The sequence below is a fragment of the Gallinula chloropus genome, assembly GCF_964237585.1.
Source record: "Gallinula chloropus genome assembly, chromosome: 5".
Taxonomy (NCBI): Eukaryota; Metazoa; Chordata; class Aves; order Gruiformes; family Rallidae; genus Gallinula; species Gallinula chloropus.
In genome coordinates this window covers 20,719,317-20,740,732 of record NC_140090.1, presented here as the reverse complement: position 1 = coordinate 20,740,732, position 21,416 = coordinate 20,719,317, and the positions used below count along the sequence as shown (strand labels likewise).

Genomic DNA, 21,416 nt, shown 5'->3' with positions numbered 1-21,416 from the left:
CAGATTGGAAGAAGTGTCTCTCTTCCAGTAAATCATGGTATCTTTCATGTGCAGTAGTTCTGTGCGTGGATATAGTCTCTGTTGTCTACCTGCATGTCTCGTTGATTTTTAGCAGTGGGTAATAGAGCAAAAGATTTCATACTTAATTGGACACAGAGCATCCTGGTTTAGTTACTTGTCAAAAGAATTCATTAAATACTCTCTAATCAGTTACATAAGCCATTTGATAATTCTTATTTGGTCAAAAAATAGCAAATATGACACAGTGAAGTACACCAGGTCTGGTTTAGTCATCAGTCACTGAGGCAGCCAGAGGGCAGCTAAGATTCTCCTCTTCACAGCTCCCCAGAAATTGTAGCTAGCTTGGCTGTGTTGTTTTTCACTTGTCTGTGTTTCTTGTGGAAATGATGCAGCTACTGCCTCATACTGCCTCAAAGTATGTGCTCCACACAGATACTTGGTGTTGAGGACGCATTACATTTAGGACTTACCTGGAATTTAGGCTTGTTCCTGTTGTTTCCTCCTTTTTACCTTCTAAAGTCTTTATCCAGGAGCAAGTGCTAGTCACAGGGACTTAGTAGTCAACCCACTCAGGTACAGCATTGTTGCATAATTGATCCAAAGCTCTGAATTTCCTAGGTCTCAGTACTTAAAAGCTACTTTAAAGCTAAACTTCAAAATAAGGACGATTCATGTAACCCTTTGCCCTCCTGGTAACAAATAGTGAAGCCTGTATAGCACAGCTCTATCTAGATACACAGAACAAAGAAGGCAATAAAGGAAACAGTGAAAACAACACCAAGACATAGTTTATTTTCTTGATTGTGAAGATACTGAGCTTGTAAACTGTGTACGAGTATGTAGTTAGAGGAGAAATGCCAGTGGCCAGGAAAGGTCTGTAGGGGTTTGCAATGAAAGAAATCCATCACCTTATGCAATTTGCTGTGCAGAACTGATAATTATCTCTTTTCCTCCTAATTAAAGGTAATTTTGAATTCATGTCTGCCTCCATGGGTGTTTTGGAACTCAAATATATTTTTGTTAAATTGCATTGGATGACTGATGCTTTTAGTTGTTTTTGTGGGCTCTCATACTTATTCATTTCACCTTTTGGACAGACACAGCAGATGGCGTTTCTCAGGAGCTGTTCTCTGCAGGCCTGGTTGATGGCCATGATGTAGTTATAGGTAAATTACATTTTTGTTTGCAATTATGCTCTTGTGACAAGTTTGTGTTAAATGGATGTGAAAAATGTTTTCTCTAACTCTGGTTTTCACAAAATCCTTTCTGTCCTAATTTTGCTTTCGTGTATGTGTAGTTCAATCAACAAGCCAATTTTGATACCAGTCCAAGAATTGCTTTTGGAAGTCAGAACTCTTTAGTGGTTTGAGAGCGGTGATATAATATAGATTTCCTGAAGGATTATTTACAACTCAGTAATTGACCATTTTTGTGCTTTTTAAAAAATTATTATTATTTTTAATAAAATGATTTTTGGTAGGATTTTGCAAAGCATGCTTTGGCAGCTTTGAACTTAAAAGTGTTCTGCTTGGGTTCATGAAGGAGAAGCAAGCCAGAGTTAGGGCTCTCTGGAAATTGCACCTAGAACTGTTATTTTTATGGTTTAAAAAAAAAAAAACGGTAATCAGAAATGTTTTTTGGCTGCTGAGACAAAAGATACTTCTCTCTTGTTCTATTTGGTGCTTTAAAAAAAAAAAAAAGAAAGAAAATTTAAATAAATTCAGTGCCTGGCAAAGACAATTAATTTGGAAGCTCTCATTTCCCTGCAGTTCCTTTTCTTCTGGTTGTTCAAGACCAGTAGACATATAGTTATCAAAGTCAGAGGAGGCTAGTAGATGCTAAATCTGTGGGAACTGAATCAAGGAATACTAACAAATCAGTCTTTGTGTTATGGCCACAGAAGTTATATCAGTTCGGATGCCGTTACCGTACTCAGTGGTAGGGAGGGAGTTTTACAAACTCTTAAATTCATGTGACTTTCCAGGAAGATTATCCAACTACATTCTCAGTGTGTTTGTGGGGTAACTAAAGTGTTTCAGAGAGAAGCCAATACTTTTTGCTTTTGTATATTCAGAGCACAGGTTGATTCTAGCTGATAGGAGAAGCAAAAGTACTACCTCTGCTTTTACTTTTTTCTTTAGAGATTAAATATTTAGGAGAGGCTAACAGGTGGTACTCTCATACCAGGTAGCAGGCACTCTCATAGTTGCTTCTGCCCTGTTGCTCTAAGGGTTCAAGGAAGAGGGATGGCTTTGCCTTAGTTGGTTGCCTTTTAAACATCCAGTCTAGAAAATATCATTACCATACTGCTGCTGGTTTTGTTAGAATTTTCATTGCCACAAGATACCTTACTTTGTTTAGAAATATTTTTTTTTCCTCTGGCTAGGAGAGACTTGTTATCCATTGGCTATCCCACCTGCCAGGCAGTCAGCTGGCACTCAGTGTTGCACTGAACTCAGAATCATGGCTGGCAATACTGCAGTGGGAGTCCTGGTGGGACCCCTTTTTCCTTCTTTGCGCTTCCCTTTTCTTTTGCTGCAAAGTTCTCTTCCACTGCAAAGTGCCAGTGCTTCCATGGAAATGGCACCATGAGTTGGATTTATTATCAGCTTTTGAGGGAGTGATGGGGCAAAGGTAAATGAAGATAGAGACATTCATGGCTTCAGTGATGCTTCCTCAAGGAAGAAGCACAGATCATTAAATAAGTAAGGTTTTCCCTAGCAGACTTGGTTAGAGACACTGGTTAAGAATAAAAGTTTATTTCATTGCTTAGTTGCTGCTTTGAATTGCTCCAGACTTTGATTTTTAGCACTGTGATGGTGGTCCTTTCTGTTCTCCTGTTTATCTTTTTATTGTGGTATTAAAACAAAGTAATGACATGAAGTTTCTCGTATAGAATTCAGAAGTATATACTTTATATATAGCCTAATTAACTATAATCAGTCTATACGTTCGTTTTTCTGTGATGTAACTTACCTTGCATTCCGCAGGCACAAATTCTTCCATGACTTTGTACCATAATTTTCACTTGTGTTTGCTTTTGCCTGTGAAGTCGCTGAAGTTTTCAAATATTTGGACATAGTTACCTTCCTAGAAAATGAATTCAGATTTCATGTTATACTGAGATGAGTTCTGCTCAATGCGATTTAAACTAAAAAAATATTGAAGTTGGACTTAAGTTAGAATATGTTTGTGATTTGCTTTGAGGAAACTGGCTCAGTGTTGTACAGACATGGAAGAAACTTGCATGCAAGCAGGATACTGCAAATTTCCAAATTTCACTGTTGCAGTGCAGTCCTAAGAAATATTTCAGTCCCTTAGTTTAAAGCAGCCATATAAAAGAGCAGATGGTTCTGAAAGTATAAATCTGCTTACAAAACTAATTTTCCATGGAAATGCTTTTGCCATCTTCCTCACTTGAAATTAAAAGGTTTAAAATCTTCCTATATAGGAAGAGTGGGATAGTATAGCAGAGCTTGCCTAACCTTCACTAGAAGAACTGATTCCATTAGCTTCCAAACTGAAAGCAGCTGATAAATTACCTCTCACTTTTTAGCTGAAGGATGCAGAAATTCAGCCTCTACAACATGAATGAAAACAAAGTTCTGAGATTAGTCTCATAAAAGTTGTTCCTGTTGTTTCTTTTAATGGATGTTGGAACGTGTGGAGGCTGGGAGAAAAAAGAAAGATGAAAATACCTGTGCTTGTGTTGAACTCAACAATTTGTTGGTGCAACAGCTGATTTTCTGAAAGGAAAATTTCTGGAATAGGAGTCAGCAAAAGCTGCTGTGGAATGTATGGTTATGGCATACGTGAGCTGAAGCTGTTAGTGGGGACCAGCTAACGTGCAAGTCTTACAGAATTTGCTGCTAAGCATCAACACGTGTCACCTTTGAGTCTTGCTGGATTTGCTTCACTTAACACAGGCTTCCCAGGAAGATTTTCATTCTGATAAGCGATAAGTTCAGCTACCTGTTCTGCGGAGAAGCAAAAATCCCATCTTGCATGTTCAGTTCTGGCTACGATTGACTAGTTTCTGTTCTTACTGACAGTAGCATTGTTTCACAGGAGGTGCCTAGTTTAAGGGAATCACTGCAGAGAATTTTATTTTAAAGCAGCCTAGAGTTTGCATTTGCAAAGGGAATGAGTCTTGGAGCTTATATGTAGGCACTGGTATCTAGCTGGTGGCGTATTTTTATGCTGTTCTGAAATAGCTATGGTAAATCATATGAAAGATTTGGAATATTTTCAAAATACATTTTGAGATGAAGTATGTCTCCCTGTGTATGCAAGATATGTAAACACTCATCTAATAATGCTTTATCATATTTTTTATAATGTAAAGGAAATTCAAATCACATCAACAGTTGATTCTGTTGAAAGTCACGTAGTTGCAGTCCTACTTCACTGCTGTATACAAGGTGCATATAATTTCAGCAAAGCCTTCACCGATAGTTAATCTTCTAGAGGCCTTGTTTAAATTTTAGAACCTAAAGCTGTGCTTGCAGTTATTAAATTGTAGTATATATAAAAAATAACCTTCCCTTCCTGAATACTGCTTAAATTAAACCCTTGATATCCAAGCCACCAAGCAAAGTGCAGTTACCCTTTCCTATATTAATGTACCTTTATTTTAGATATTTTTCTCAAAAAGTACCTGTGAATACCTTGAGCTTACTGGAAGATGTATCTTCATTTTTAAATACACCAGACATTAACTAGTGGAGAATGAATATCTGTCTTTGGTGTTGGAGCGAGGCCCAAACATCCACTTAGTAACCAGAGAAACAGCTTTTAGTCAGTCAAAACAAAAGCTTCCTGCTGTAAAGCTTAATGTGTTTAGAAGAACCATCTGAAAACGCAATAGATCATATTTTGAAATGAGAGCATCACTCAAAAGTAGCAAAATTTTTCATCAGCATCTTGAATTTTTTCCAAGAGGTGTAAATACAATAGATGCCATAATAGTTTGACTAAAGGGCTTGGGGTCGTTGGATATTTTGATGCGTGTGTGTGTGTGTGTAATAGCTTTTTTATTATGTGCAGTTACTGTGGTACGTAGGGCTTAAATTGTCATCAAGAATTTAAAAAAACCCAAAAACCCAAAAAGTGTCATGGCTGTGGATGGGTTATTTGGCCTTGATTATAGAGAAAGTGTGCCTCACCAAAACCAGAACGTCATTGTTTCAAGGTGCGTTAAACAGTAAAGCAGTATGTATGGTTCACAACTAATCACAGTATTAAAGCATTTCAAACAGCTGACTGTTCTACAGTATGATGTTTACTGATGCTGGAGGTACTTTCATACTAAAAGGGAAAGATGAAAAAGCCCAGTTTGTTAGTATACTGTCTGTAACACCACCTTAACTCATAGTGGCGATAAAAATCCAATTCCTAGAAATTCCACAGATTTACATGTTGAATATCCTTTTGCTTTCCTTGGTTTTCCTCTGCATCTGCTTATACCTAGTTTACTTTGCTGTCTTGTTAGATTAATAGTCTTTGAAACTGAATGAAGAAATGTCTTTTGTTCAACTAATTCTGGCTTACCTTGCTGTAATCAGAAAATGAGATAGTTCTGTGCAAGTAGAAAACTATCACATCAATTTATGTTCTCAACGAGCTGTAATGTTGCTACAAGCAGGTGACTTGGATAGCACAACCATTTGGAGGCATCATAGGGTTTGTCCTTTCAATTAATATTTTGAGATGCACTGTTTTTTGTGATCTTTGAGAAAATTTGTTAGAAGTTTTGTGTTTTCATGTGGTTTGAACTCAGTGAAATAACAGAATTTTTACTTAAGTGTACAATGTTTTTCTATGTTCCCAAGCTCACAAACTTTCTAATAAGAAAATCTCTTTATAGAACCTAACAATGAAACTCAAACCCAAAAATATTTGTGTTTACTTTATAATGTATTACCCAGAAAGGAAATTTACAGAATTAATGAAAACCTGACTATTTTAAGACATTTTGTAGAAACTCTTGTGCATTCAGTGTGTGCATGTAACTCTATCTCTCTTTAGCAAGATATGCACATGCATTACAGATAGGAGAGTATCTCTAAAATCCCCAAGGTTTAACTAAAGACTTAAATATTTCAACACATCTGGCTCATTTAGAGCTAATGCTTTGAAGGGTGACTCATAATGACTAGACTGCTGGGAGTTCTGGAAGCTTGAGGTACACCCTCAGGTAATCAAGCTTTGCATCTAATTGCACCTTCAAAGTTATTTTAGCTATATGTGTTACACATAAAAGGTGCACTTGAGAAAGTGTGTTGTGTGAAAGTTCCCACCTTGCTGAATTTTCAGTGTGGTGGAAACTTAGGTTCAAGGTGAAAAAAACAGTATTATGTTAGGTGAGTAATCACAGCTGCTGTAATGATGACTGTGGCAGAATGATAAATACACAATGTAAGAAATTCTCCAGTTGTGCAAATTATTGTCTACACGTGTGTATTCATGTATCGTAGTAAGTGTGCTTATCTTACGGCCACGATCAAGTAAATAAGAGTTATTAATCACTTAAAGATGGAATTGGTGGTTACCTTAAAAGAAAGGTAACCTTTATTCCACCCATTACTACTTAATCCATCTGGATTAGTTTGGGTTTTCCCTGATACAGTAGGTGATAAACTCTTAGGCCTGAATTGTGATCCCTGCCCTCATAGGTCTGAATTGTAGTTTTGAGATCTTTACTTTCTGTTTGAAAAAAACCAAAACAGAGACAATTGTGTATTTGAATCAGAAGTTGCAAAGACAGCAATGTAAGAAATACTCCTCTTTTCAACAGTAATTTAGTTGCTGTTATTTCTTTGCTTGGAATTTCCTTCTCTGCAAGTGGTTAGTATGTCAAAATAAGGAGTTATTGAGGCTCTTCAACGCAGAGGTAGCCTGTTTCAGAACCTAACTTCTGTACATCAGGGAGTCTCTTTTAAATATATTTTTTACTTGTTTCAAGTTTCAGATATAAGGTATTGAAGTAGCCTGGCTCCTATTTCATCTTCTTAATAGTTTTGTCAGAACAATATCTATAATTCATAGCAGAACTCAGGACAGGAGGAGTTGTGAACATCCGATGGGGAGAGATTACCGGTAATGATATGCATAGCAGAATGGGACCTGCCTTATTTTTGCATAGACCTACATTTCAACTCTAATCCAACATGATAAGGGTATTTGTTAGGGCGGTCTTCAATATCCCGATGACTATCAAACTCTTGTCACAACCTTTGTCTGAAAGCTAGCACTCTGCTAGCTCAGTTCAGTCACTGGCAAATGATTGTTTCAGCTTTGTGCTCTGACTCATTCTTTTGTACAGAGAATTTATGAGCGCAATTTACTGTAGTATCTCAGCCTTGTTAAATATCCCTGCTAGCACTGTTGGCCAGCAGGTCCAAATTTTTATTTTAAATGTTCATTTGAGACTAGACTGAGGTTTAGAATGCGCAGGATCATCAAAGTGCCTTTCTCCAAATGAAGGGGGAATTGTGAAATCCGTATATAAACCTTCATCATCTTCCTGGATAATCTGCCCTGTCAGACACATGCAGAATCAAGGTATGAAATAGATAAGCATTTAAGTATCATAATATATTCTATGTATCTTTTTGTAACGCTTTGTTTTAAATGTGCAGTGGTTTGCCTAAGTGTTTTTCACACACTCAGGGATTGGGGAAGGGGCAGAAAATCGATCTGAAATTTCAACCTTCTATTTTTTTTTCATAAGGTTCTGGGAAAAGGTGCAGTTTACCACTTATAGTAATATTTTTTAATGTAATCAATAAAAAATTACCACAATTTCAGTCTTTTCTTTTTTTCCACACAGATTATAAAATGTAAAACTTTGCCTTGGGATCAGACATCCATACTCAGTAATTAAGAAATTGGGAGTATAATAATGTGTTATTGGAATTGAAATAGGTAGAGTTTTAGCAGTAACTTCATTCATTTTCTATTTTAATACAGTACTCCTATTTGATAAAATACAAAGCTTCTGTTGGGTGGGAATTTTTCTGTCAGCTACCTAAAGAAAAATGAAATCTTTTAGATTACTTTATCAGCCCTGGGTTTTACAATTTTTGTCTGTGAGCCCTGGGTATTAATGCCCCATGTAACAATTCACATTTTAACGTGAAGACATTTGAGATCGACGATTACTCCATAAACTACTTCTTTTCAGTTCAAGTATTTAAGGTCTTTATTTGTCTGTAGATGTCAGTCAGGAATATGTGTCCCTGATGTGTCCTCCATGCCTTTGCGTGTTCCAGCTCTTGATAATCATAGTGTAACTGGTTGGTTGTTAAAGCTTTGGACCCACTTTTTTCTACCCCTCCTTTTTTGAAACAGGATACCCTGATGCCAGATGGTTAGTTAATGTCTTTAAATAGGTCTAAAAAGACATGAACTAGCCTGAACCTCAGTTGTCTGTATATAAAAAATGAATTGATACCAAAGTTTAATCAGCACGGATTTTGGTACTCATTAGGATTAGCCCAACCTGCGCCTTTGAGTATTCTCCACATAATTTGAAGTACTGTGTGCCTCCTTTCTTTGTTATTGCTCTGTGTTGGGCCATTCTTCAGGAGGTGAGGATGGTTTTCTTTGGTATAGATCTTTCTCACGTGTGGTACTTCACACACACACGTTCCTGGGTTTAGTGTGTTTACAATATTTGGGCTCAGAACCCATATGAACGACAGCATTATAGTGGGTTTATTACTCTAAGCTGTGGGAATTGTAATGTGAAATTGTTGTCCTGCTCAGAAGGATGTTGTAGACCTTTCTCAGTCTCTCAGTGCTCTTTTCAAAGGACGACTGCTTTGGCCTTCTGATGTCCTGTAGCTGCCCTGTTAAAGCTGTTTTCTGATTGTGAGGTTGCAAATTAAGCTGTTAGATATTAAAGTATCAAATGTTGAAGTGGAGATAGTTTCCACTGTCTTTATCTACTGATTCAGCAGTGAACTTGGAGAATTCAGACAAATTTGTGAGCCTTAATCTCCCTTTGATAAATTCCTAATGACAACCTCTTCATAAATAATACATTTCTAAATGTTTGTAATGTTTCTGCCTTATCAGCGTCCAATAGCTTCCTCAGAAGAGAAACCAGGCTTGCTGTTATCTTTCTATTTTTCTTTCTTTCTTTCTTATAAGAATCATCTCTAGCTCCTCGCAGTCCTGTAGCCATAAACACTTGTTAGTTAGCTGTCACAGATCTTAAAATGCTTTAATATTTCCCTTGCTGCTGTTCTTCAAGCAACATAAACAAAAGGGATTTTATGACTGGCATCCTGAATGGGTGAGCTAATGGAATCACGCTGGACTTAAAAGCCCTTTTGACCTCCCTTTGAAAAGCCTTTTAATCTTTCATGCAGTCAGTTTGTGAGCTGTTAGATAATAAGAAGAAAGTCGCAGATCTGGAGGAATTGTTACCAAAAGCTCTAAATGTTGATTGCTTTGATGGTTTGCATAATATACGATAATCCGGTGCTAGCTAGGTTTTAGAACCTAAGTTTTTATTTTGTTATGATCTTGCAAATGCAGGAAAAGTGCTGTGTAGTATGAAATACAGATGACTGTGTATATTCTAACAAACCTCTTGCAATATGTGAAACTGCCTCAAGAGTGCACATAATAAATTCAGCCCTTTGGAGGAAAGCCCTACTAGCAGCTGAATGTTCCAGAGTGTTAATTCCATTGAAAAGTATTCCCTATCACTTGGGTGTCCTGATTCCTCAGACCCATTCAGCATTAATCCTCACATCAGCAGACTCCCAAGGCAGTTAATAATGTCAAACTCCATGTATCAGATGAAAATGGCAAAATAACTGCTTCTGGTTTGGAAAGAGGTAATATTTGAAACAGTCAGCAGGAAAGCCAGTAAATCTGTGGAGCTTTGAGTTTAGCCTCCCTAGCAGCAGTACCATTGATGAAGTAGGGGGCAGTTGAAAGTGGGTATTTCTTCCAGACTAAGTTTTGGACTACATGTAAATTATTTCACTTTTCACTTATTAAAAATATTTTCCTTTTTCTCAGTGCTTAGAATTTTTTAGGGTCTTTTTTACAGTAATTTTGTGCTTGAATAATGTTTTCCCTTTACTCATATCTGAATTTCAAGTTTATAATTTCAAGTTTGCTTTGCAAACTGTTGAACCTAAAATAGTGTCAGAGGTTCCCCATACACTCTTTTCAAAATGGAAAAAGCAGATGAATCATTATTCTTTTGAGAGCACCCCAGAAATACCATCTCGAGGTTTAGATTCTGCTTGTGTCTGTGTTTATGCCAGATGGCTCTGGCTCAGTTGGCTGGGTTGGCATTGTACTGGAAATAGTTCTACTGTACTTCATGTAGCTTTATTTACTGTCTCATTAATTTTAACTTTTCGAGAAGTTTTGCCTATTCAGAAGCCATTAGGGTTAGGTTTCATGCTGTGTTAAGAATATTAAATAACCAGGCAGAGTCCTGTCACATTACAGGAGCAAAACAGCTATTTGAGAGGCCCAAAGTATGGTTATTATATTTATTTGTGATCTTGAAAAGATGGCCTTTTTTTGTTCTGTTACCTCAGCTTATATTGATCACTTAATTAAAAGTTAAAACTAATGCAGTTGCCAAAATTGGCATATAGCAAAGTGATTTGTAGTATTTTCTACATAAATATGTATGCTAAAGAACTGTGGTTATGGGGGGGCTGCGGTTTGAATTTATTTCATCTGCAATTAGCGACCTATGTTCTGTATATTTATATACCTGGTTTGACTTTTATCCTACTGCATGTTCTGCAAGTGCAGACACTTATTTTGACAGAGTGGTACAACCATTTGTCACTGAGCAAAACCTGCAGAAGAACCTGGAATGATTTGTGGTACATAGGTTGATTATATGTCCTTCAGAAGTGCCTGAAGAAAGCAGAACAGCACCTCATTTATTGTTGTAAACAACAAAAAGCCTATTGTGCTAACTGCTGCTAACGTTAGAAGAGGGCTTTTGCTCCAAGGCATGATTTGAAGTATACTCTATTTACTTGAGGTAACTGCTGGCAAAGGTTTTTCCATCACCACTTAATTTTTTCCTACAGTTATCTTGTTCATGTTTCTTCTTCTGACTTTTATAGGAGTGTGGCCATAACATTTGAGAAAACACTCTGCAAAATGAAGTTGAGTCTAGTATATCCAGGCCTTACAGAAACAGTGAATCCCCAACAGGATTTGAAATTGTCAATTAGTGCTGCTTGCAGGCAAACTAATCACTGTGAATTTCAGAAGTACCATGTCCAAGGCATGACTTCAGAGTACTTAGAGAAAAATGGCTTTGTCAATAGGAACTTGTAGTATACTTATCTTGGAGATAAGGTGTAAAGTAGAATCCAGAGACATATATTTAACAGTGCTTTCCATTTTTCCATATAGTTTAAGTATCAGTGGAGAGAAGGATTCTTACCTCTCTAGAAACTCCTGATGTGAAACTCCTTCTCACTTAGGGGAGAGCATTGCTGTATTAAATTGACTTTTTTCACTGACTTGCAACACAGGAATTGTTGGGACCCTGAGGGAGGGAGAGGTAGTGAGAATGGGATGGTTATTTTCCTCCCTAGTGTTTGCAGATGTACCTACATTCGTCTGCATTTGGAAACTTTAGGCTTGTTTTTATTTAAGCAAAATAAAAACTTTGTATGTGAACAGTACTAGGACTGTTAGACAGTCTTGACTTTCTCTGATGAAAAGAGCCTAAATTTAATAGTCAGGGGAGTTGTTCATCAGTAAAGCCTAATAGGAGTTCCACTTAAAAATGATTGTTTTTTTCTTCCTTGCCTGATGGGATCAGTAATTCTGAATAGGGCTGAACAGTAGCAGCAACTGCTGGTATGTGAGAACAGTATTTACTGTTGTGAGCATATGTCTGGCATGAATTTCTCAGTGTCTGTTAGAAGACTTTGCATATTTAGTGGTCCAAGCTGTGTAGGCATAGTAATAGTCCTAAATTTTCAGAAGTATATTCCTAAGACTGGTCAGTCAGTAATATTTAATGCAACTGATAGATTAATTTAAAGTAGGATGGATATTCCACTCCAGACTATTTTGCTATACTTGCAATTTTGAGGATGTCTTTACTATAGTGAAGATGGGATCCCCAAACTTTCTGGAGAAGTAATTGGAAGGAGCTGCAGGATGGCTTTCAGCTAGGACTTTCAACTGCTTGCATGGCTGATGCTGCCTGTGCTGTAGGCTCTATTTCTCTAAAGGAAGTTAACTAAACTAGAGATGCCATGGACACATGCAATTCTTGGGTTACTGCTGTTTATTGTTACTGTTGAGTATTGTTGCAAAATACTCCAGTTTACCAGTTGATCCCAGATCTTGAAGGTGCTTAGGTACTGAGAGGAATGTTCAGTGCTGTCTACTTATGAATTTCCTTTGGTTTGCACTAAGATGAAAAGGATAATGATTGTCTCATCCCTAGAAAAAAATGAACCACATTTTAAATAGTTTTGTGAAAAGAGGACTTAGGTATCCAAATTCAGACAGTGACCTCTAATTTTTGGCCATGCAGCCTATATAGGGACAAGACCTGGCAAAACAAAAGCAAGGAGATACTAACAGGAGTGTATGGTTTTTCTAGGTAATTGCACACACATATTGGATTCTTAGTTGCCATTATATACACTTTCAGATATCGCAGAAGGATATCTTATGTGAAGGGTGTGTTTGAGGGGGAACATTTGTATTCCTGGTGGCTTTATTGAATGGTATTAATGACATTGTTTTGACAAAAACATTTTGATTGCCATTCTGTAAGGACCAGAAAATGTAAAACACAGAGTACCCAATGTCACAGGTGAAATGCTAGTTTCACTTGAAAAATACTGAATATGTATCATTGAAATTGAAAAGATACCTATCTCTGTAGGAAAGTGAAAGTGTGATTATTTTTTATGTACACTTGTATTCTAGTATTCTGGACTCTTCGCAGGTCTGCTTTCTCATTTACAAGTGTAGCCTGAAAACATCTGGCATCGCTCCCTTAAATCCTCCTAATCTTCTGTTTGGTTAAATATGTCCCACTCTATTCCTGGCCGATCACAGAAACAAAAACAAAGCGTATTTCATATGCTTGCTTCAGATGTTTCTCTAGCATTTTATATGTAAAAATTTTTGCTTGGGTTCACATTAAAAGTAAAGACAAACAAAGAGATTTATGTCCTTGTACCCTTTGAGCGAGCACTGCTCCTTGAAAAGCAGATTATTTGAAGAATGGTATCCACTCCTTTCTGTTACAGTGTTTGATTAACTAACAAGTACTTGGAGTTAACTATTTACATATATTGCTAGTTTACCTTTTGCTATTTTTTTGCTTTGAAAAATGTGATTTCTTCCCTGATAAACAATCAGCAGGAAGGTTAGGGTTTTTTCAGATACCGATACCAGTTGTAAAGTCCACAGTGCTGCTTTGCACCCTATGATAGCTCATTAACACAACTGCTGATAATGGGCTACAGGAGTAGTAACTTTGCCAGTATCTTTGCCTAGGGGCCAATGGAAGTTTTTATCTTCAGATGAAATAGCCAAGCAGAGCACTGGCTTAGCGTAGTTGTTCTACAGCTGTTCAACATTAAATGAAAGACTGCCTACCCTGAAGATGAGCATGCATTTGAAGCTCATCTTTTTTTAATGTTTTACAATGGATGAAGTTAGAAATATTTGGATTTAGGACCCAAATCCTATCTGGTTTTGTAGCATGGTGTCTCAATTTCAGTGAAGCTAGCTAGCTGGAGAATTCCTTCTTTCTTTAATCTCTTTCTTTAAGACATGTTTTATGGGAATTTGGGTAAGCCAGAACTGCTCTTGAGTACATGATCCTATTTTATAGGACATAAAAAATTGAAGCTATTCTATCCTGGCTTCAGGAGCTATGAGGCTGAACACTCCTTTTTTTCTTAAGTATGAGAGTCTAAGTATTAATTGTAATGAAAAGCAGAATCTGTATTTGCACTTATTTTATAAGGTAGGAGGTACAGCAGTAAGATTGACTTATTGATTGTGGAAGTGAATTCTGTGATTAAAGTAAAAACTGTAATGACTAGAATAAAGAAGATTCTGCATAATAAAGCTTTAGAAACAGAAATACTTTATATTGTAGTGTCTATAGTGGTGTTCATTTAACTGTGAAGGTTAATTATTTTTTTCTTCACAAAAAGTGTTCTCTACAAAACGTACCTTGAGCTTGCTTTTAAGAGTTTTTTTTTAGCTTCAAACACCTTTCATCCTGGGTCAGATTTGTTACAGGTGTATAAACAATCCAATACAGAAAATGAGACCCCAGAAAAATTAATTTGCCTTTAACAGTGGTACATGGGCCTTATTGTTTACTTCTCTAAAATCCTTTGCAAAACACTGGACTTCCCCCTCTGAGGCCAGTTTCTGTTACTACACAGTGGATCATACATGATATGGCATGGTAGGAATGGAAGTTTTACCACTGTGAGATGTTGGAAGACGGAAGAAGTAGGAACCTAAATTTGTAGCAGTAGGACATTCAACATGCAAATCTCTGCTGTGTCCCCTCCACCTTGTGAAGTCTTTGGAAAGTATTATTTATGGAGAACATCTGGTTACTTGCTTCTTTGCTTTATGGTACTTACCTATTTGGTGTACTAAGAAATGTCTTCTACTTAATACCTGTTTATTTTCTTTTTAAAATCTTGTCTAAATAGCGCTGCCAACTGTGGAGTCTTTATCTCATGCTGATGTCCTGTTGATGACACCTTGTGCTCATAAGTCAGTCTTGAACAAAGGCTCTCAATGATTCAGTCTGAGTTACCTCTTGATCTATGACTGTGCACAGCTGGGGAGCAAGTTCAGTAAATGTACAAAGCTGAAAGCAGCCAATTTTTTGGATTTGATAGAAAAAGAGATATTTATTTTCCTGCCTCCTGTTTTCAAGGAGTAGATTATTACCTTCTGTAATGGCATACAGCTTCCTTTTCTGGACACTGGCTCTGTAGATTCTAGTTAAACTGTTTATTGCTGATACATCTCAAATCTATCTTGATCATGCTTACTGAGAGAGTAGTGTTGAAGTTCAGCTCCTTTTGTATGACTCTCCTACTTTTGCTCATTTTTCTTTTGGTTCAGTGAGCTGGAACAGATCACCAAGAGACTGTGTGGGTACTGATGCCAGCCCAAAAAAGGGACAGAAGTACACACATACTGCCAGAAGAAAAAGAACTTAGAGGGGAAAATGAGCTCAGCGCCTTCCAGAAACTGGCTATAGTAGAACCATGATATAAATTGCTACAGCCGTCAGCTTATCCTTGGCTGGATGATTCTCCCATTTCCTTTGCGTTTGCATTTGTGTGGTTGTTAAGCAAAATTTGTGGAATAGACTCAACTGAAAATTAGTAGCTATTTTTTTCTTCTATCATTCGGTTTTTCAGACAGATTTTTCCCCAGAATCAGTCACAAAGTATCAATGACTGCAAAAGAAAGGAGGCAGGATTTATGACAGCCCAAGTCCTCTCTGACTTTCAAACGATAGCTAGAGAGTGATTAAATGATTCAGGTAGTAATTTACAGACTTGTATGTATGTAGAATTAAGTAGAAGACTCAAAATAAGGCTTGATATCGTGTTGAATGCAATTTTCTCTAAATCTTTGTTCGTATTTTATTTTGCAGTTGCTGCTAACTTACAGAAGATAGTAGATGATCCAAAGGCCTTGAAAACATTGACTTTTAAGTTGGTAAGTAAAAGCATGAAGGGAAGAAACAAAATTATCACAGCATTTGCACAGTCTGGATTTTATCTCATTTACAGCTATTTTGCTGAATAAATGTGTTGACAGTTAAGATGATTGGAATTGCTGTGTGTGAGAGAAGAAGCCTAAACCCTATTTTGACAGGACACTGGGGATACGTACAGTCACACAGCAGTCAGCCAACAATAGTAGTTGTTGGGTTAACTCCCCTCCACCCTCACTCCTTCAGCTCTGCACTGCTTGAAGTGTCCACTGCTGATGAACACTTGGTTCTAACCCTGTTTTTTCCAACACCTGCTACCATTTTTCTTGCATGCAGGTTGCCCTCCACTGCTTGCTTCTCCTTACTTCTTTCCTTAAACATTCTTTCATTTGACCTTCCACACTAGCAAGTTAATCTTGCTCCCACTGTATTTCATAATTTTTTTTCTCCCTCCCCACCTCTCTCTGTGTTCTGTGTATACAATGTCAGACCCTCATTTTGGGCCTGGGACTGTTTTCTATGCTGCATTTTGTGCCCTGGACAAACTGTCCTAATTTGGGTTGATTTTGTTACTATCATGATAGATTGATTTTAATATTAATAACTTTACCTTGCAAAAACAATTCTGAATTTAAGTGCTGTATTTGGTTTTATTTCTTGCGAAAATTAAGTTGAAAACTTTGCATACCTGAAGCCATTGAATGATTAGCTATGTGGATACCAAACTCCTACCAATTAGCTTTCAGCACCCCTTGCTGAGAGTGACTCAGCCCCCTATGAAAGACTAGGCTGAATGTCTGTAAGATAAGTAGGGCTTGACACAGCTTGCTTTGTAAAAGCAGCTGCTTCAGATGGGCTGTAGAGGGCTGTTTTTAGAGCATAAGTGACCTACTTGATAGTAATGTATTAATTGAGGATTGGTTTTCCCATGTAATTTTTTAAAATACAGATTTGAGTAATTTTAATTGACCAGCTCATTTGGAGCAATTTTTCCTCTACAGTCCAGTAAAATCCACAGAACGTAGACTTTTCCTTTCAGGAGGAGTTGCAATAGGGGAATAAAGACATGCAACTCAAATTGGTTTGTTCCTGTGGCCCTTACTATCTAAATATAGCTTAAAGGCTGATGCTTTTCTTTTTGCAGGTAATCTGTGTTCTTGCTGTCTGAACATCTGACTTAGCTTTATTGTGTAGTCAGCGGCATCTCACCGAGAGCATTTAAATACATACATAGGCTACAGGCTCTGTGAAGTCTGGGTTTCCTGTTCACACACTTAAAATAGAGGCTTGGGATTCCAAAACGTAGTATCTCCATAGTATCCAGTTAACGTTTATACACAGTAAATGTAAATGGACTTGAAAATTTAGGTTGGGGTATTTCTGTGATTCAGCTGGATTTATTGCTGGGGTGCAGTCGATCATGTGGTATTTCAGACTGCAGTGAGTGAATGCTGTCATAATACTAGTCCTTACCAAATCACAATTAATGAACAAAATCAGTATCTTTGTCCCTTCCCAAGGTAAGTTCCACTGACTAGATAACAATTCCTGAGGTTAATTTTTCTGAGGTAATTTTTTGTTTTCAATTACGTTTTTTAAATTCCTGGTTGATATACCAGGTTAATTCTTCCTGGGATTTTTAACCTGGGCTTCCTGTATTAGTCCCCTACTTCCCAGAAAAAGAATATAACTGCAAGAAATATCCTAATCTATTATTATCCTTGGATTAATTTAATATATGTTCTATTTCTTCCTGTTTCTGTGTTGTGGAGTTGCCTAGGAGAACTGTCATTTGTTTGTATGCCCTGCTGAGTCTTTGTTACTTTTTAGCAAGATCTCCCTGAATTTGAGTGCATTTGTATACAACTTGATTAAAACATATTTTGTTGGTAAATATTTCGTGGGGATTCAAAGTCTAAATGTAGCTAATCCTGTATCTATTCAGAGAATTACTTACTGCTGTTTGTGGACAAGGAATCTGGTTAGTATCTCGCTGCTTGCATATTGCTTGTTCTGATATTTTGTTTGTATGTAATATATCTATTCAAACAGCAAGCATTTGCATCCTTGGGGAGAAAAAGAACAACTACTTATATCTTAACTGGTTTTGTCTTTAATATTTACTAAAATGGTAAAAGAAGTTATTCAAATGAGGTGCCTGGATGAATCTGTCTTTAAGGTTGGATCTCCCTCTTGTATAGTTCTTAACAAGTCCATCTTTGATCTTACAGTGGTGTCATTCTACAGAATATTTACATACAGTATTAAACCTCCCTTAGCTTTCTTAGCTAACAGAGAGAATGATGACTTGTCTGCAGGATTCAGCTGTCCACACTTTGGGGAGGAGGCTGTTTTAATACACAAATAATCTTGGCAACACTCAAGGAAACAGAATATTATTGCACAGCATAACTTGCATTTTATGTAAGGATTTTTCTTATGAGAAAGGGAGGAAAAAAACATTAATGAAAGAATGCATTTCATCACTCAACAATGAATTGAAAATTCTAAGAGATTTTCTTGTATGTTGCAGTTTGTGTATAGTAGTTGAAATTGTTAGGCACAAAGTGTAAGCTAATAGGTTCCAGGTGCATTAAATATTGGACAATATTCATAATGAAGGCATTTCAAAATCTGTATGCATCTCAGTATGTTACTTAGCATGGTTTTGAGGAGGTTGATAGCTAGCTAGAGTGTAGAATGATGTTATTAATATTAGCTCTCTTTATCATGGTATTTTAAGTGCAAAATTCAAATTCCATTTACTAAACTACAAATCCAAAAAAACATTGAGATATCTTAATAGTAGCCAGTGGTGATGATCTCAGACCTTTAACTCACTGCTTCAGTGGAATAAGACCTGTGAAACACTCTCTGAAGAGAGAACTGTTCTTAGTGTCTGATCAAAGTAAATCTGAAGGAGTCGCCAGATATAATGCTTTCAACAAGTATTGAGTTGGGTTTTGGTGATGAAAACTCAGTGGATGTCACTTGGTGCACCTTATATGCTGAGAGCTTTTTTCCCCGATACTGAGTGTACACAAATGAATTCTACCAAGGTATTCAACTACTGCTAATGTGTAAAAGGATCAATGCCTCTTTACAGGGTGAACCAATTGACCTGATGGTTTTGGGGGGATATTCCAGAGTCTGGAGGCATCTGTCATAAGCAGTTTACCATTATACACTGTTCATCAAATTGTATTATTATTTTGATTTATCCTCCACATAGGTGAAGAATGCATTAAAAACTTTAAAATGTAGATACTTCTGTCCTGCAGAAGCAAATTTTTAAAAATTTAAAAAACAAAGTATGAAAGTATTTTTCCTATAGGATGTGTAGGTTTGTGTTTTTTAAGCAGACCTGAAGTAACAGTTCAGTCATGAGCAACATGGTTTTATATTCTCATTCTTATTTGTGAAAAAATAGCTGATTATTTGTGCCAGATTGTACTGTGGCAGGCTTTGCTGAAGAATCTCACCTGTACATATTATGTAATGTCAGAAAGGAGCTGTCCTTTTGCAAATACAGTATTTGCTCTTCGTAGACTGCTTCAATCTCTTGTAATTCAGTGAACTGGTAATCCAAACTGACTTGATAACTGGATTTGTGAGACATTTGGTGCCTACAGCAGAACAGTAAAAGCTGGACTCTATGCATATACGTTATTTGCTCTTAGTAGTTGAAAACAGCATGCTCCCATGAAAAAGCAAATTTGGTTCCCTTCTGGAAAGTTTGGGTTAAAGAATTTGGGACTTGAAGTGTTAATTTCCTAGTGTTTTTTTCATAATTTCTAATATTGATTAAAAGAGTTGGCTAAAATTAGAGCTGCAGTTGGCTGACAGAGATGCACCAAGCAGTCTGAGAGCTTTCCTTCGAGCAAGGTGTTTGCTGACTAGGTGATTCAGGGAAAATTTATAGCCTGGCTGTCAAATCCTCTGGTATAGTGTGATATACTAAACTTTTCTGTTTGTATTTGCAGGCTTCTGGCTGTGATGGCACTGAGATTCCCGATGAAGTGAAACTGATTGGGTTTGCTCAGTTAAGTGTCAGCTGATGTCTGTCCCTTGACCCCAAGCCGAATTGTGAGATTGTGAAGAGGCCAGCTTAGATGCAAAGGAAAATTAATGCACCACACACTGAGTTCTGCTTCATTCTCTAGCAATTCACAAAGTCAGAACAAGCAAAGCCCACAGCTACACCACTGCTGCTAACCTTCAAAATGCTACTAAATGTCTCTTAGCAGTTGATTTGGATCCCCTTTAAGTGAAATGCCTGTGGAAATGCACTCAGGTGGCTTTATCAGTTACAAAAGGAGTTTTCTATCAAGCTTACTTCTTTCATAAACTTTGAGTGATACTATTTTACCTGTACTTGTGGTTGATAATACTGCCTCTGTTCTGTTCTATTTAGAAATTAACATAAATATAAAAGTTAAGAATTATTAGCCAAACTTGAATTCTAATTTTGAAACTGACTGTGAATTTTATTTTTCTTATATTTATGCATTACACATTCTAGTAATAAGAAAATTATTTGACTTGATTATGTGCTATTTGCAGTTAATCTCCCATTATTTAAAAAAGTTTCAGGTATATATTTGAAGCATTTGGTAACTTCTAGGGGTTTTCTTTGAATCTATTAGGCATTAGCAAGCTTTTGTTGGTTGTGTGTCTAAAAAACCAGTCCACAAACTGATTGTCAAGGGAGTGGGAGGTGCCTTGCAGACATTAATGTTTTAAGAATGTGCCTGAGGCTGCTTAAATAAATAATCTCCATTTTCTAGAAGTACCATACATATGGTACAGTATATGAATCTATATAGTTATCTGAGCAAGGAGGGGGGATACACAGTATCAGAGGTGTTAGAATATTTTGAGTATGCTTTACTGGGGAGACTACGAACTAGAACTACTTTAAACTGTTGTTGTTAAGGTAGACTGCTTACTGTGTCCATCTCTGATCCAGCTTATCCTTAATGATAGAAACTGGTTTCATACAGGTGATAAAAACTTGAAGAACGAAAGTGAAGCTTTACTTGAAGTTCTGCAAAATACCAAGGTGGATTGAAAATAATAGGGCTTTGTGCAATGATCAAGTAAAACTCTGTTACAAAGAAAACACTTCTGACCCAAGTAGTCTTATGCTTAACCTGTGACATAGGTGTTATGGAGCTAGTGAACCTTAGAAAGACTTGCAAATTTGGAGACTTTAGAGACATGTTTCTCAGAGGTTACAGTTTAAACTATGTCCTAGCTAATCCTAGATAAATGGCAGCTCTTTAATGTTCTGAAAATGGCAAATATATATTATTAAGAAAAGTTATTTATAATGCCTTGTCATAATCATTGAGGTGTTCTAGAGCCATTTGCGTACGACTCAATGTAATCCCATCCTACTGTTTACATGATGATTACTCCAAGACGACTGCAAAGGTTAAAAAAATAAAAATAAAAGTGTATTGCACAAACAGATTTGTATTTTGAATTTCCATGCACCAGGTGTGTTTTGATGCCTGTGTGTGGGGTGATGTTACAAATGTCTGTTGCTCTTAATCAGTTCACAAGCAGCACCTGTGGGAGGAGAAGGAGCAAACACCCCTTTCTTGCTGAGGGGAGAGGGTTGCTCTTTGCTGCTTGTTTTCCAGTGCTCTGC

At 36.9% G+C, this 21,416-nt stretch overlaps 1 protein-coding gene across 1 annotated transcript in view; it reads left to right on the top strand.

The window, feature by feature from the left end:
- The window catches only part of STK39 (serine/threonine kinase 39), a gene marked incomplete at its 3' end in the record, with an annotated part of 94,908 nt that extends 75,090 nt beyond the window's left edge, over nucleotides 1-19,818 (top strand). Inside the window, exons 15-17 of the mRNA XM_084265069.1 lie at nucleotides 1,119-1,187; nucleotides 15,698-15,762; nucleotides 19,744-19,818. Coding sequence (XP_084121195.1) covers nucleotides 1,119-1,187; nucleotides 15,698-15,762; nucleotides 19,744-19,818 — 209 coding nt within the window. The remainder of the gene's footprint in view (nucleotides 1-1,118; nucleotides 1,188-15,697; nucleotides 15,763-19,743) is intronic.
- Nucleotides 19,819-21,416: the final 1,598 nt, after the last annotated feature.